A 16,393-nucleotide genomic window follows, 5' to 3' on the forward strand; every position below is an offset into this window, starting at 1 on the left:
TATACATGAAGGATTCAGATAACAGGTTCTCTGTCTGCGTGGACTCACTTAGCCTGGCACACAGTGTGTCTGCAGCTGCACCCAAGGGCGACATAGCGATTGGCACAGTCGGGACCACCAGGATCCATAAACAAGACCATCCGCTCTCCCGTCCACTCCCTCCCTCCCTCTCTCTCCGGCCTGTGTTTGTATTTTTTAACCATCCAAGGTGCCGTCCCCACAAGCAGCAATGTGTTTTCAATCTGAGCTCAATTATTTACCTCCTCTGGTAACGTTCCCAGCTGAAACAGAGAACTGTCTATACTTTTACAGGCTCCGTTTATTCCCCCCCCCCCCCGTTCTCTGTGCTGTCAACGCCCCGGTCGGACCGAGCCCCCCCCTGGCAAACACGTTTTTTGTTTCAAATACAATCTGTGTGTTTGGGACAGATGTGTGTATATAATTAGCTGACTAACTAATAATGGCTTTAACTTCCCAGCGGCCCCAAAAAAAGAAAAAAAAAAGCAAGAAGCTATGAATGATGGGACAGGTGGAGGGAGGGCAACCCCCCAACCCGGGGGCAAACAGGATGGACACCCAACTGGTGACATCATGTCACATGACCAAGGGGGGCCTGATCACCTTTTTTTTTTTTGCCCCCCCACCCATAAAGAGTTCCCCCTGGAGGCTGTAATGAGTAACTACAGATTGGCGTTTAAAACGAGGGTTAGTGCACGGACGCCATTTGTGGAGTAAATGGAGGGATTTGATATAGAAGCAGCGTGAGGTCTGTGGTTTGTGTGCTGTCTTGTCTTTCAGTGTGTGTGTGTGTGTGTGTGTGTGTGTGTGTGTGTGTGTGTGTGAAGACAGGAGCTTCATGTGTTTTGTGAGCTGAAAGCATCTCCTCTTTGCTGTCTTTGTGGAATAACCCTGGGAAGCTGCCCCTTGTCTGACCCAACTGTGTTCATAAGGAAAACAACAGGAGGCCTCTCCTCCTCCTCCTCATCCTCCTCCTCCTCCCTTTCACTTTCCCCTACATTCTTCTCTCTTCTCTTTTTTCTCCTTCACTCTTCTTGTTTCATCCATCCTTTTTTCTTCCATTGCTTCTCTTCCCCTCTTCTACTGTCTTCAAGCATTTTGTTGTCACCTCCTCTTCTCTCCTCTTCTCTCCTCCTTTCCCTCGGTCCTTTCTTCTTCACCGTTTTCCTCTTCTGTCTTCGTCCTTGTGTTTTCTCTTTGCTCCTCTCCTCCTTCCTTCCTCTCCTCTATTACAGGCCTGTAGAGCTTGTTTTTGTGACCACTTTAATTTAATTTAATTTAATGAAAAATGTCTGCTTCGCTAAATAAAAAGCACAACCATCACGTTTGAGAAGGAAAATTACGTAAATGGATAAACAACTATTTTTTTTTTAAAGATACAGGAATTATAATTTTTTTGAACTAAGATTTTAAACCTACTTAATATGAGACAAGGTTGTTTTTCCCCCTCCGGCTTCCTTAGTGCTACTGCCCTTTACTTGCTTATATCCTCCCGTCTTCCACATCCTCCTCTTCCTCATTTAAAGTGAAAGACTCACTAGAAACCAACTGCATCCAGTTTTATTCAGCGAAACAGCCGACAGACTGCAGACATGCAAACGTGACATTTGTCTACAGGTCAGCAGACAACGTGATATAGATTTGGGGAATAATAAAGCTTCCTATAATAAATTAATAATGTACGAATGTTTACTTGGATTTAGAAAGGGGCAGTCCACCTTTACCACACAGGGATCAGTTTACTTGTTACCGTTAATACTCTAAAACACTTCTCCTCTTCCTCACTCCTCTTCCCTGTTTCCTCTCCACACTGGCTCCGCCCACACCTGTGTGCCAACGCCACAACAGAAGGGGATAAAGAAAGGCAAACAAGCAGGGGAGCCCGCTGAAAGGAGGGATTATCCCATCGGTGCGTGCTTTTGTCGAGGGCTCCGGTTACTGATTCATTGATAAGCCCCTCCAACTGGCCGCGAGTAATTCAGCCAATCAGGGATCATTAATCCCCCAAGACAAATAGATTTAGGTGCTTTTATTTTGCTAATGGCTCATTTTGACACATGTATAGCTGACACAGACCTGCTGAACCGTTGCCTCCTCGTTGCCCCCGGACCCTCAATTACCCTTCAGTGTGTCCTGGTGCGACGCCAAAAGGAAAAACACAACTGTTGAAATTGCCTGGATGGAGCTCGTGAAGGCTTAATGACTCACTAAATAGCCTGTAACAACAAAGCCATTTTGGGGAAGAAAAAAAAGGAGATGAATAAATCACGCTGGTAATGAAAATGAAGAAACCCCTCATGCTGAAGATGGCGAGCGCTGCAGTCGGTTTATAGCTCGGTAAAATGAATGAAAGTTTCTCACGCTTCAGTCCAGAACACAACGGGGGGAGGTTGGGGAGGGGGGGGGACCAGATGTCTCAGGGAACAGATAGTAAAGATCACAGTAGAGATCAGCAGGAGAAGGTTTCTGGTTCTGGGCTCCTCAGAAGAAGAAACCAGAAGACGTTGAGAGATGTAATGTTATCTCGAGCCAGGCTGCGTGTTTATGGCTCTGCCTCTTATCAATATTTCATTTCTGCTACTCCAAAGAAATAACCCGTCCTTATAGCCTCCATCTGGCAAACATCTGTCCTCTCGCATTTTATCGTCTTTTGTAACAAACACCTACGGTCCGTATCTGAGATGCAGCTCGTACATGTGACGGCTGCGTTTAACCCTCTTCAGAACCGCCGTCCAACAGAAAAGCTCTCTGGTGGCGTTGATCGTAAACGGATGAGGGAAAGTGAATCCGCCCCGGAAAGGACCGAGATGCTCTGATTCTACACAGACGTGTCGCCCTCGGCCTGAAGTGAAAGGAATTTTTGTGCTTTTGGTTTTATTCTTCTTTTAACCTTCATCTCCACTTCCTGGATCCTGGCAGCTCTTCACCATATCTTATCTTATCTCCAGATGTTTTTTTATCATTTGTACAGTGACTAAGTCTCTTTTTTCCATTCAACATGACTTTAAAAAAAAATAGTGGTGACTGTGTATTCATCTTGATGACTTCAGGACATTTTCTAACTATGCGGTTATTTTTTTGCTGGTGTTATTTGTATAGCACCTTTCAACAACAAGGAAATTCAAAGTGCTTTACATAAAACTTTTGGAAAAAACAATAATTATAAAAAAAATGAAAACAAGCAAATATAATTAAATAAAAACAAGAATTTCAAAGGAATAGATATTACAGTTCAGTATAAGCAATTAGTAGTGCGATTTTGCATTACGACACATTTTTAATATATATGTTGAATGAATGAGTTTAGCAAGAAAATCACCAAATGATGGCACTTAGCAGTAAATCTCTGAAACATGGAGGGAAACCCAATCAGAAGTGATTCTAAGATAGGAGTTGATGGAGGAAACGTACCTGAACACAAGCATCCAAGTGTGAACATCGTTCATCATCACTTTCATTCTCCTTCCCACCTCTCTCTCTCTCTCTCCCTCTCTCTCTCTCACACACAAAGGCTCTACTGACCAACTTCTCCTTAATCCTGACTTAATCTCAACTGTTACTCCTGGGTCCGGTTTGATTGACAGCCGCTGACACTCAGGAGGTTGAAACTAACATTTAGGGCTTAGTAAAGACACAGGGGTGGGACGGGGGGGGCTACCCCACAGTGCTCCTGGCTGAGGACATGATACCGTGGAGCCGGTTGACCCCTTTGGTAGTCATAATATCAGCGAGCAGCTCTGAAACCGGAGGCTGCAGGGAGGCCGTGCTGGGCCTGCCCCGAGCCAAACGCTCAGCTGGTGCTGAGGGGAGGGGGGGGGAAAGTGGGAGAGAAAACAAGAGCTTTGGTTTCACGTCTGACCAGGCTATAATTGGAGGGAGAGAAAAAAGATTGGAATATGGCTGCCGATGCCGTGACACACACACACACACACACACACACACACACACATCCACTCATTTGTTGCAGAACCCGGTAGGAACGGCCACTAATCCTGCAGCACATCTACAATCTGCGTAACGACAACATGATACCCCCAGCAGGCCGCGGCGAGCGCACACACACACACACACACACACATGCACACACACACACACACACACACACACCTCCCTTCATGCTGCCTTCGCTTCCCGGAAAAAAACCCGCCAACATGTACGTGTCAGTGGCGACAACAGCTGCGTCTCGATCCCTCACTTTCTATCTCACCTGGCCTCCGATCAGCTGACCGGCTCCCCATTCCCATCGAAGAGGCCACATCATGCTCCCCCCCCCCCCCACCCCCCCGACGGCCTGTGTCAATGAACAGGGCCGGAGTATTGAAGACATCCGCAGCATGTCGCTGACACTGAGCTGCGGGGGCCATTAGCCGCTACGCCGTCTGGGTGCAACCCGTCTCCGCCAAACACCTCAGAAATGCAACCGTACACGCCGCCGATGGGAATATGCGTTTCCAATCGCTCTCCCCAGGAATGAATACCTGGCATATCTCCCCCCCACACACACACACACCCTCCCCCTTTCTGTGTCCACTCGGTTTACAGTACACACACCAGGAGAGAAAAAACCTCGGTTCGGTTTCAAGGCGCCGCTTTGAGAAACGGGCCTCATTTCTCCCCCGACCGGCGAGTCCATGAGGGGCTCCTACATCAAGCTGTCGTATCGGCCTAATGAAAATCTCATTCTGCAGCTTTGGGATCCTCTTAACGCTGCTAAAGGCACATGCTAACCAGGGGGATTAGCCCTGTAACGCCAGGGGACTTTAATTTCAGCACCGGCGTAAGTCATCGCCGCCGAGCGCCAACATTGATATATGGCTTAGGACCGACTAGTGTGTCAGGAGGAGGTCTCTGCCGGGGCGGGGGGGGTTTGAGTCTGACGGAGACCGACATGATCTTGTAAACCAAACCGGAGAATGTCTCTTTTCTTGTCATCGGATCCGCTCGTAAATCTCCAATCAATGAATCGAACCGATCAATCGACTTTCCTCCCGCTTAAAACGGCTGGCGCCGGTGTTGCCCTTGAGCAAAGCACCGCCCTCGCGGGATCTGAACGCCGGATGTGTACGGAGAGAGAGAGAGAGAGAGAAGATGCACGCTCAGCATATTTCCGTCGGAGAGATAAATCATTAAAAAAGGTCAAGTTGAGAGATTGCCTCGCATGTTATTGTGGGAATTATTGTTGCATACATAAACATATAGACCAGCCGATTATAGATGAATGGTGCTGTTATTGCTGACGTTGGGGAAAAGTGCCTCTCGTCCCACAATTAAACCCGGTCACGTACTCACACACATACATGATTTTATTCAGTTACCTCTCAGAGCTGCAGATTTAACGCCAAATACCCGTTGGACTCCTTAAACACTGATTTCAACCAATACTATATCATCAATTTGTAATCAATTTGTGAGCTAATCGGTTTTTTAATGTGTTTATTAGAAATATGTGCAGACGCGACTTGTCAGTAAAGTTTCAGTCATGTTCTCTGTGTTCTCTCTTGTTGACGACTTTGAGACGGCGATGTGTGACAGACCTGTGGGAGCTGTGCATTGTGGGAGTTGTTGTCTTCCATCCACATGCACCAAAAACTCACCGTCTGCCATTTCTCGGTCAAGAATTCGGCACCAAATTCTAAATGTATTTTACGTTTCAACACAGATTCATGTTTCCACCGGCGAAGTCATCTTTTAAGTGAAGGACTTCAGATTTACCCTGAAGGCTCCCTGAAGATTTCACTTCAGACTTGAAAATGAAATAAAAAAAGATTAAATTTGCAAGTTTTGAATCGGTTAAAACCCCCAGAAGAAGAAAAGTGGTCTCAGTTATGTAAATAAAGAAAACGTTTGGAAAGCAACAATGTCATTTTAACAGTCAATAGAGTGAAGATTTGACTCTAAACCACTTACGATGTTTTGGCAGACCAGAACCACATTTTCACTCACCCCTCTCTCCTCTCTCCAGGTTCTACCGGGGCGATTATCACATCGACGTCTGCATCAACGACTACCTGGACGTCTACTGTCCGCACTACGCCGGGCCGGTCTCCGACGACCGGGCCGAGCGCTACATCCTCTACATGGTGAACTACGACGGCTACAGCTCCTGCGACCACACCGCCAAGGGCTTCAAGCGCTGGGAGTGCAACCGGCCGCTGTCCCCCAACGGGCCGCTCAAGTTCTCCGAGAAGTTCCAGCTCTTCACTCCCTTCTCCCTGGGCTTCGAGTTCCGGCCCGGCAGAGAGTACTATTATATCTGTGAGTATGTTTAATCTCCCCGGATTATTTTTGAGAAAATGACCAAAATGTGTCGAGGAATAGAAAGCTGTCGTGTTGGCAGCGAATATTAGGGCAGATTTTGGTTATTTTTAATGTTTGAAGAACAAAAGATGTTAAGATAATTATTTATTGGAATCAAAATGTTGCCAATTTTCCACCTTTTCTTAAATACAGTTTAAACATTGATCATTTGAGAATCGATGCATACTTTCTCAATGAAAACTGTTGATATTTCTCAGTCAACTACCCAAAAAGCATCGTTTTGGTCTCTGCACTGAAACTGAGGTGCCAACACAAGCCAAGAACGGCACCCAGAGTTATATTAGAGGATCGATTTCATGTTCATCTTGGAGAAAGAACATCAGCGATGTTCAGGTCTTTGCAAGTCTTTGAACCGAAGCTAAAATCCAAGTCTGGACTGAGCTCTGTTTTCTCTCGTCCTCGTGAGGAGACTCAGAAAACAAGCAGCTGGGAAGTTTTCAGAAGTGAAGCCGGTGCCCTGCAGGCGCAGAAGAGAGCTGCCTGTTCTCCACGGTGGATTCTGTTGTATTTAGCTGGAAACGGTCTGAGGAGAACTTTAGAGTAGTCGGTGAAAAGGAAAGCACAGCCTTGGCATTAGAACAAAGCAGAAAATATAGATATCAAATCCAGAAGGGGAGCGGGTGTACGGGGGGGGGAGTACGGAGAAAGTTCTCCTCTCCGTACATTAACCACAGCGTTGGTGTAACTTTTCAGCACTCGCTTCCAGACCCCGAAACAGGTGTTTGGAAAAGCTGTCTGAGACCCTGAGACCGTGTGTGTGTGTGTGTGTGTGTGTGTGTGTGTGTGTGTGTGTGTGTGTGTGTGTGTGTGTGTGTTAATGAATTCAGAAGATGATTTGTGCTGAAATGCAAAGCAGAATTTTTCTGCTAGATCACAGATTTAACCACGAGGCTCTCCTTTAATTCCATCTTCACATATTTTGTATAGAAACTTTGAGAACTCTGCTAGAAGATGAATTAAGTTCTGTGGAAGGAAGTTTTTATTTTAATAATTAAGAAGCAAGGTTGATGAAGAGAATTTGTTCTTCTTCTCACGTCTTTCAACACTTTGTGATCTCGGGTTAGAGTCTGGCCTGATTTAAACCCCGTCTGACTGCTGCTTTGTTGTTGCACTATTTAGCATTGTGATTTATTACCTTTCACTGGAAGTTTCTGTTGGATTTCAGTGCCCTCGAGTCCGTAACATAAATATGACTGTATTGTTTAGGGAAACTGTGGTCTGCTTGCCACAAAATCGTTGCTGTTGTTGCAATTCCTTGGACGTCGATGAGAAAAAAGACCGAGGTTGCCTAATTCTGCTCGATTTGTTCAATTGGCTCTGGTTGATGTGAAAATGAGTGAAGACGGTTTTCCTGGAGACTTCTATGATGATTGATCGTGCACACAGAGGGAGAGAGTGAGAGGTAGAGAGACGGTCCATATGGCTTCAAGCAGTTTCGGGGCCATATGGACCATCTCTCGCTGACTCAGATCCGTGACTCATCCATCAGATCCATGATCGCTAAAGACACTTGTTCTCCCCGTGAGAACACATGATCCGAGCGTGGGGATAAGATAACAAAAGCCAGAGACACCTCCGCGAAAAAACCACCGCGGCCTCATTGTCAGCACATTTCACACAATACCCACATTTGTCTTCACGTCGGACGGAGGGGTGTCAACGGAAAGGAATGCCATTTTTTCTTTTATTCGTAACCTCTGTGTTCCTCCACACCTGGTTCACTCCGATAACGGAACAATGCTATTCCTTTTTTTGCAAATTTTGTTTAACTAATTTAATACCTTAGCGGCTGCTGCTGTGGAGAAGTTAGTAGCTGCAGCACATTTCTGAAGGTTTCATCATTCACGTGCTACTTGGAAGATCTTACTTCCCACTTTTGAAGTCGGAATGACGAGAATGTTGTGTTCAAGTGCTTGAAATAGTGTACATATTAAAACTGTGTACACAAGCAACAGCTATACGTGTTGCACGCTTAATAAATAAGGATTCACGTACCATCCATACTAAATTCTGCTCCCCACAACCAGGCGCGGCGCTACTATTGGGCCTGGTGGGCCTGGGCCCACCCATTTTAGGCCTGGGCCCGCCCATTTTGACTCATGCCTACTGATTAGTGAGTGATTTTCTTTCTAGCTGTTCATCCAATAAGCAGCCTGAGGAAAGCTTTGAGTGAAGGCTTCTCAGCCAATCTTCTACCCCGTGTGGACTACTAAGCCCGCCCACAGGCTGCATCGTCACCAGCAAGTGATCCAATAAAATGAATGACTTTGGCGCGCAAGCTTTGAGATGAGAAATGAAGGTGCGTGTCCACAGGGGCGATTTTAAACGCGTGTGGACGCGCCGCTTCCCAGTATCGCACGCTTGGTGGGCTGCCACTAGAGGATGATTGACAGGCGCTGTCCTTTAAACAACAGATTTTTGCGAGCGTTCGCGAGCGTTCCCGAGGAGGCGAGTCGAGCCCGGCGCCTCTGATTAGCATAAAGTAGATTCGACCTCAACTTTAGGCAAATGAGGTGCGGCCAACTCGCGCGCCGTCTCTCGACATTCGCCGCAACGCTACCAGAATGCATTGCACGGCTTTTCACATAGACAAGGGGTGCAGTCGAATAGTCTTTTTTGCTTAGGAAGGTTCCTAACTGAAGAAGTGACCCGGAAGTAAACAAGTGGCCGCCATGATAAGAGCTGTTCGGATTCTCTAAATGCATAGGAAAGGAGCTCCAATGCTTCCTTTCAGAGCTCCTTTAGCATAGGATGCAACGGACCTTCCTATGCGATAGGAAAGGAGATACGCCGACCCACAATTCTTTGCGAGAGCAACATTTAAAGTGCCGCACACCTCGGCCGTTCATGAAAACAAACGATATGTGTATTTGCATATTTAACAATGACTTTCATGCAGACATATAGTAATTGGAATAGTGATGATAAATGTGTGGACAGTGATAATAATTGAATAGTTTTTTTTATTTATTTCAATCATGTTACAAATGTTTGACAAAAACGAAACTAAAATCACAAATGAAAAGTAAATAAAACAACGGTCAAACAGGAAGGAGGAGCTGCTGGACCTGAAGCCGGTCAGTGAACCAGCTGTTTATAAAACCAACATGGGGAGAAGTGGACGATGCGCTTTTTGTAGTCCATTATTGTAGTTTCTCCAGCGCAGACGCACGTCAATCGCCGGTGTCGATCATCAGCTGTCAATCATCAGCGGCCGCGTTATAATGACGTAGCTTAGTGAAAGTCCGGTCGGATTCTCTGAACACCGCGGTCGACTATTCCTAAGTCCTTTTGAGTTCTCCTATCGCCTTTCCTTAACCCCGTGACGTTTTCCCCAGAGGTCAAGGAATAGGAGTTAGGAATAGGGGTTAGGACCTTATTATTTGACTATTCGACTGCACCCAATGAATGGGACGCGGGGAAACACCGCTGCCTGTGGACACGCACCATCAGACAGAACAGACCCCGTTTTTTTTTTTTTTTTTTGGCTTATTTTAATTGGCCCATCCACTTTTCTTGTGGCCCACCCACAATCAAAATCCTGGCGCCGCTAGTGATGCCTACTGATTAGTGAGTGATTTTCTTTCTAGCTGTTCATCCAATAAGCAGCCTGAGGAAAGCTTTGAGTGAAAGCTTCTCAGCCAATCAGCGGCTTCTACCCCGTGTGGACTACTAAGCCCGCCCACAGGCTGCATCGTCACCAGCAAGTGATCCAATAAAATGAATGACTTTGGCGCGCAAGCTTTGAGATGAGAAATCAGACAGAACAGACCCCGTTTTTTTTTTTTTTTTTTTGGCTTATTTTAATTGGCCCATCCACTTTTCTTGTGGCCCACCCACAATCAAAATCCTGGCGCCGCTAGTGCCCACAACTCCGGTATCAAAATTATTTCCGAATTTCCCCCACTCGTAAGGAAGATTTGAGTCGGCAACTCGCACTTACTATAATTCCGATTCCACGTGAAGGCAGCATTAAAGCAGCTATTTTTGGCCATCTTTCAAGTGTTAGCAAATTATCAGTGATTTCATTTATGTACCAAAAAAATATTTACGTCCAGGCTAAACAAAATATTTTCTAATGCAGTTGTTTCTCATGTCCATTCTGCAAAAACAAAAGTATTCTTTTTCTTTATTTTATCGTCAGTTATTCACTCATACTCTGAGCCTTGAAGTTCGTATATAGTATCGCCGTTTCACAGAACATATCACATCACATGTTCCCTCTCCTGCTCTAACAAAGCCTAACAATAGCTGATAGTGAATCCCAGTGTTGTTCATATAATACGAATATGTTAAGTGGGCATGTAAATGACACATTGGAGGGGGGGGGGGGGGGGGGGCATATCTGCTTGTCTCGGAGAGGACAGACACTCCTTTGTCCTCCTGGTGGTGATCATCGCTCGCCCGAGGCCGGGGGAGGAGAGACGTCACGTACACGACACCTGCAGTCGGCTACAACGTCTGGCAGACAGATGAACAGGGGAAGCCCCCTCCCCAACCCCCACCCCTGAGATCTGAGTCCCTGGTCCTAGAAGGTCAAAGGTCACCGGGATGACGACGAGGTTTGCGCCGTGAGATTCTTGTGGCCTCAGAGGGTGGCGTGTTTTTCTAATAGAGCCTCGGCAGAGCGGGGAAAGCCTGATCCTAATCTCAGGGGATAGAAATCCAATTTTCAGAGGAGACAGTTGAGAGTCTGGCTCTCCCTGTGTGAGAGAGATGACTGTCTCCCCGCAAAGCCCTCCGCCGCTTCAAACAGACCCGGGTCCTGCGCCGTGCAGCCAGTCCAGATCTACATCGATAATGACACGAACACCCGCCAGCGCGGTGCCCCCCCCCCGACAGTTCCCCTTTAGCTCCTCGCGAGCCGAAAGCAAAGACGAAGGGCTTTGTTCGGCCCCGAGATAAACCGATCATCACAAGAAAAACATCTGATCCCACAGTATTTAAATCCGGATCCGTCTAATTCACCTCACAGTCACACCAGAGCCAGGCCTTCCACAGGCATCCTGTCTGTCTTCTGATCTGCGATACACGTCCCCGGTGCATTGTGGGACATGTGTTTGTGTGTGTGTGTGTGAATCGGAGGTTTTACCATCGGCCCAGCGTGGCGGCGGCCGGATCACCTGACCGGTCTAGAATCGCAGGCAGAGCTGCAGTTTGACGCTCGGCTGTGTTGCTCGAGGACAGGAAACCCAGACTCTGACCTCAGCGGCAGACATGAAAGAAAGGGGGAGAGACAGTCGAGTAATTGTGTGCGTGACGAGACAAGGAGGAAGAAAAAGTGAGACGAGAGACAGACAGTGTTACAATAGTGAAAGAAAAAAACAGAGAAAGAGCGAAGAAAAAGATTCTCGGAGGTTTCATTAACAGACAGGAGGATGAAGGAGCTTCGTCTTCAAACCTATAAAAGAAATGATTCAAATAACTGAAACCTGGACGCAGGAGGCCGCTGTTCGTGTCCTGTGACACTTACGCAGGCTACTTTACAAGCTGGCTTATTTTTCATAACAAGCGCATTTATTTTTGAACTTTTCCTCGACCTAACCTAAGTTTTTTTGCACAAGTAAAGCTACGTTGGAAAGCCATTTAGTAATTAATCGAGCCCATGTTCTTTCTGAAATTTGCTCTCTTTCTCTTCTTTATATAATTTTTAAAATATTTTTGGTTTATGGAGAGTTGGTCGAACAAAATAAGCAATTTAAGGACGTTTTTCCAACATTTTTAGAGACTAAACAATTAATAATCTAATCAAGAGGCAATTAAAAGATTGAATAGACAAAATGATTAGTCGAAGCTGCGAATCGTAATATTTTCATAAGATCCTCGAGTCCCAGATGAGAGTATTATTTCGTCCTATCGCGTGTCTCGGCGTGTCCCTGAAGACATTCGTGCAGAAGTCTACATTTTATAGCCGGCGAGGAAAGTTAAACAGAGATAACAACGGCCGAGGAAACAGTAGAAGCGCGACGAAGCCGAGGGGGGGGTTTGGCCCTGGTCGAGTTCAGAGACGGAAACCGAGCCGCGACTTGTGCCGTCGTGTTCCAGCCGCCGTCTGAGTGTGAGCTAAGTTACTGGATACCTCGCTGACACAGACAGAAGCGCCGTGATTGACACCCGCACTCTCACTCTCTCTCTCGTTTATTTCCTCCCTCTGCTGCTTCACTTCCAATATCCCTCTCGTCGAGGAGTTATAAAGATGATTTTCATCTCCTCCCGCCGCCGCTCGGCGTCTGATAAAGTGCCTTTTGAAATCAGAGCCCAGAGTCGTCTGCCACAGTGGAAACACTGACACGGTTCGCTTTTATCGGGGCGCCTCACCGCACAGTCCGAATCCATCACACGGAGGATGGAGGATGCAGGCGTTACCACGGTGACGAACGTCCCAACACACTCCAGGATGTGTGTGCGGTTAGATTAAAAAGCGGTTTGGGAGAGTCTGCATTGGCAGCGGGGAAATCACAGAGGTCAGAGTATCGAGGTCCTGTGAGGGAAAAAAAGTCTGAAAACATCCACAGAAGGATGAAGATTCGGTCGGACAAAAACAAAGAAGTGTTCTTGACAAAAGTGCACACGGAAGTTGAAGCCATTCGTCACAGCCGGAGACGGCGCTCTATTAGCGCTGCCCTGCACTACTCGAAAACTCATTTGTTTCGTTAGCTAAAAACATCCTGGCAACCTCACACAAAAAAAAGAAAAGTTTTTAAATCTTTCTGCCTTTCACAATCAGGAAAAAGAGGAAATTAGATTTTGCAGGTGAGCATGACGGCGTGCCACTCTTCTGCAGAAAGGACTGCCCTCCTGGACAAATTAGACTTGGAAATACGAGGGTGACATTGACTTGTTTCAAATCATAAAATATGGAGTGGAGAGGCTTTCACATGGAGGATGAGAAGGGAGTTCAGAAGGTGAGGAAAAGCTCTTCAGACTGTGTTTAAAAGGGGGGATAAGTGTGGAATAGTTCTGACGGAGAAACAATCGACCTTGTCAGATTGTTCCGTTTCTCTGCTTCCGGCTGATGTTTATGAATGAAGGTGGATTTTAGAGAGTGGAGAGGTCTCCGATGAAGTTGTGAAGTGAACGCAAACGGAGAATATTGAGTGGCTCTGCAGGACTACGGGAGCACAAAAGCATTGCCTGGAATTGGACGTGGTAATATTTTAGCCTTTTTGGTGATAATCGAGTCGTGATTTGGCCGAGAGACACGTGGCGATCTCCAGTGTGATCGAGTCTCGCACTAAAAACATAATGTAGTAGAACAGAAAAGGACGTTGAAGGTGAAATGTTTGATATATTACTTTGGTTGCATGGATGTATCTAAGATGTGTTTTTTTAGCACTTGTGCCAAAGCCATATCTCAATTTCAAAAAACACTTTTTTCAATACCTCACCTTGAGATAAAAACCTTTTATTTTTTACAGAACCATTTATTTAGTTTAAAGTTTTTTTGCTTTAACATTTCATTATGAAGTAAATGTTGATTGCACAATGCAATCCAATTCCGTCTGCCACCCGGCAAGAGGGTTAGGGTTAGCTTCGGCTTTAGGGTTAGGGTTAGGGTTAGGGTTTAGGGGTAGGGTTAGGTTCGGGTTTAAGGAGTTGGGGTTTAGGGTTAGGTTTAAGTAGTTGGGGTTAGGGTTAGGTTCGGGTTTAAGGAGTTGGGTTTAGGGTTAAGGATCCATTTAGGGCACAAAGGAAGTGTGTCATCCATTACGCAGCCAGAACAGGAAGAGGATAGCGCTTTTGTTTTCTCCCTGATAGCTTTCGGTTGCTCCCTCCGGTTACTAAAGAGTGTCTACGTAAGAACAACCGAAGCAACTGTGAGTGTGTCCTGTGTTGTTGATAGTTGCTAGGCTCTGAGGAAAATGGGGAAATGTTGAGTTTCTCTTTGCAACCGACAATAGTGCTGCTTGTAAACACTGAGGGGGGAAGTCGAAGAAGTTTCCACTTTAACAAAAGCTGCCAAAAGGTTAAACAGGGAAATGCTTTGTTTGGCCTGTGCCCCTACTTTAATTCAAACGTATTTGTAAAATATGTAACATGAAATGCACAATATGACAAGCGCCGTTTCAAACCATAATCACGTAACTCTAGATTAGATGGCGGACGGTTGCTTTGGTTCCTAACTCCCCTGTGCGATCTCTCTGCAGCCTCCATCACCGACGACAAGGGAAGAAGGAGCTGCCTCCGACTCAAAGTCTTCGTCAGGCCTCAGAGTGAGTTGCAGCTTGTTGAGTCTACCGCCCGCTCTATTGTGATCGGCGTGACGTTCGAGTTCTCTAATCTTTAAATGTCGTCTCTGCTCTCTTTGTTTCTCCCAAGACAATTGTGTGAAAGTCTCCGGGACCGTGCAGGAAGGGGTTGATTTTGACGACAACAGTCAAAACTCCCTAGAACCCAGAGGTTGGTGGGAATATTAATTATGTTTATTGTTACGTCTGCTGATAAAGATTACTTTCCTTTCATTGTACATGATTCAGCAATTGACATGAAGTATGGAGCGTGCACTGTGTACTCTAATTATTTAATCATGCATTTAAAAATGACCTCCTTTAAACCTCCACCTCAGTGAGAGTGTTTCTATATAATTTGCAGACTGTTATGACTTCTCCCTCTGGTTGCCTGGCAACCTCATTGTGATGACAAGCCTCCGACCTCAACGCTAACCAGCAGCGATCATTTTCATTTCTGTGTCTTTAGACGGCATCGGTCACGAGTCGCCAGAGCCGTCTCGAAGGGACGTCAACGCCGTCGGCGGGCGCCGCGCCTCGCTTCTCCTGCTCAGCTCCACCCTCATAGTCCTGGCGGCCATCTTGTCTTTATAGCGCCCAGTCTGAGGACTTCCCCCCCCCCCCCCTCCCCCCAGCAATGGACTGTCCTGATTGGACCACAGGCCGCCCTTTCCCCTGCAACCCCTCCCCCTTTAAAGGAGCACTTTTTTAAAATAAAAGAAGAAAACACTGATGATCTCTCTCTGGTTGAAAAGAGAGAGGAAGGGACTTCGACGCTGAAGCCTCAGTTGTTGTTTTTTTGACTTGCCAACTAGAGTGATTCTTGACTTTCCGGCGGGTGCTGATGGTCGAGGCACCCCGAGGTGAAAGAGGCGTACCTGTTCACCTCGCTACAGTATGCAGATATTAAAAACAAGCACACGTACATGCTTTTTGAACATACACACACACACACACAGAACAACAAACACAATCAATAAAAGTTCTTCAGCTCGATACGGCAAAGAAGCACAGCAGGATCCCTCGAAAAAAAGTTTACAGACTTTTAACATTGTTTTGTATTCAGGAAGACATCACGTAACCCCCCCCCCCCCCCCCCCAACATGTAACATGATTAAAATCTCACATCAGAGAGGAAGAAGGTTTGGATGAAGATCCGGGAGCAACGCTTAGAGACGGTTGCTAAGGGGCGTGGCCCCCGACGACGAGTCGGACGCGTCGTCTCAAGACTGTGCAGAAGAAACACTCATCTTTTAGTGTTTGGATAGGGAAGATTTAATGATCAATTAATGCATTTTCTTTTCCTTTTTTAATAAATCACCTAATTGAAGTGTAGCAGCCAACACGGGTGTACAGTAAAATATTTGAAGTGGGTATTTTGCCAGGCAAAAATGTATTTTCCTATTTATTGTGAAGTCCTTGTGCTTTTTTTCTGTTCTGATTTAGTCTCTTAGTACAGTAGAAAGGCACTTACCCATTCAGTTAGTTCATATTCCACAGTTGATGGGTTTTTTTGGGATACAATCATACAAAAAGCACTGAGTACAGTTTGTGTATCTGTTTTGGATTGATCGCTGATATGTTTCTTTTAATTGTTTTTAACAAAGTCCAGGAAGAAAACTAAGAGAGAAAAAAAGAAAAGTCTGATGTGCTATCAGGGTGTAGAAATTGTAGAATATTTGTGTTTCGATTTTTGTCATTAAAAATGTCACAAATGTAGTTTTACTCTTTACGCTATTGCTTTTGTGAATCACTGTCATAATACGACTATTGTACATAGAGACAAATTTCCTACAAAGTTCAGGGATGTGTCCACGTCTAACATGAGG

At 45.9% G+C, this 16,393-nt stretch overlaps 1 protein-coding gene across 1 annotated transcript in view; it reads left to right on the forward strand.

Moving 5' to 3' along the window:
- The window catches only part of LOC311029831 (ephrin-A5-like), a 62,441-nt gene extending 46,404 nt beyond the window's left edge, over window positions 1–16,037 (forward strand). Inside the window, exons 2-5 of the mRNA XM_084035221.1 lie at window positions 5,981–6,273; window positions 14,484–14,549; window positions 14,656–14,736; window positions 15,034–16,037. Coding sequence (XP_083891347.1) covers window positions 5,981–6,273; window positions 14,484–14,549; window positions 14,656–14,736; window positions 15,034–15,158 — 565 coding nt within the window. The 3' untranslated portion in view covers window positions 15,159–16,037. The remainder of the gene's footprint in view (window positions 1–5,980; window positions 6,274–14,483; window positions 14,550–14,655; window positions 14,737–15,033) is intronic.
- Window positions 16,038–16,393: the final 356 nt, after the last annotated feature.

This window comes from Eutrigla gurnardus, assembly GCF_963514095.1.
Source record: "Eutrigla gurnardus genome assembly, chromosome: 19".
Lineage (NCBI taxonomy): Eukaryota > Metazoa > Chordata > Actinopteri > Perciformes > Triglidae > Eutrigla > Eutrigla gurnardus.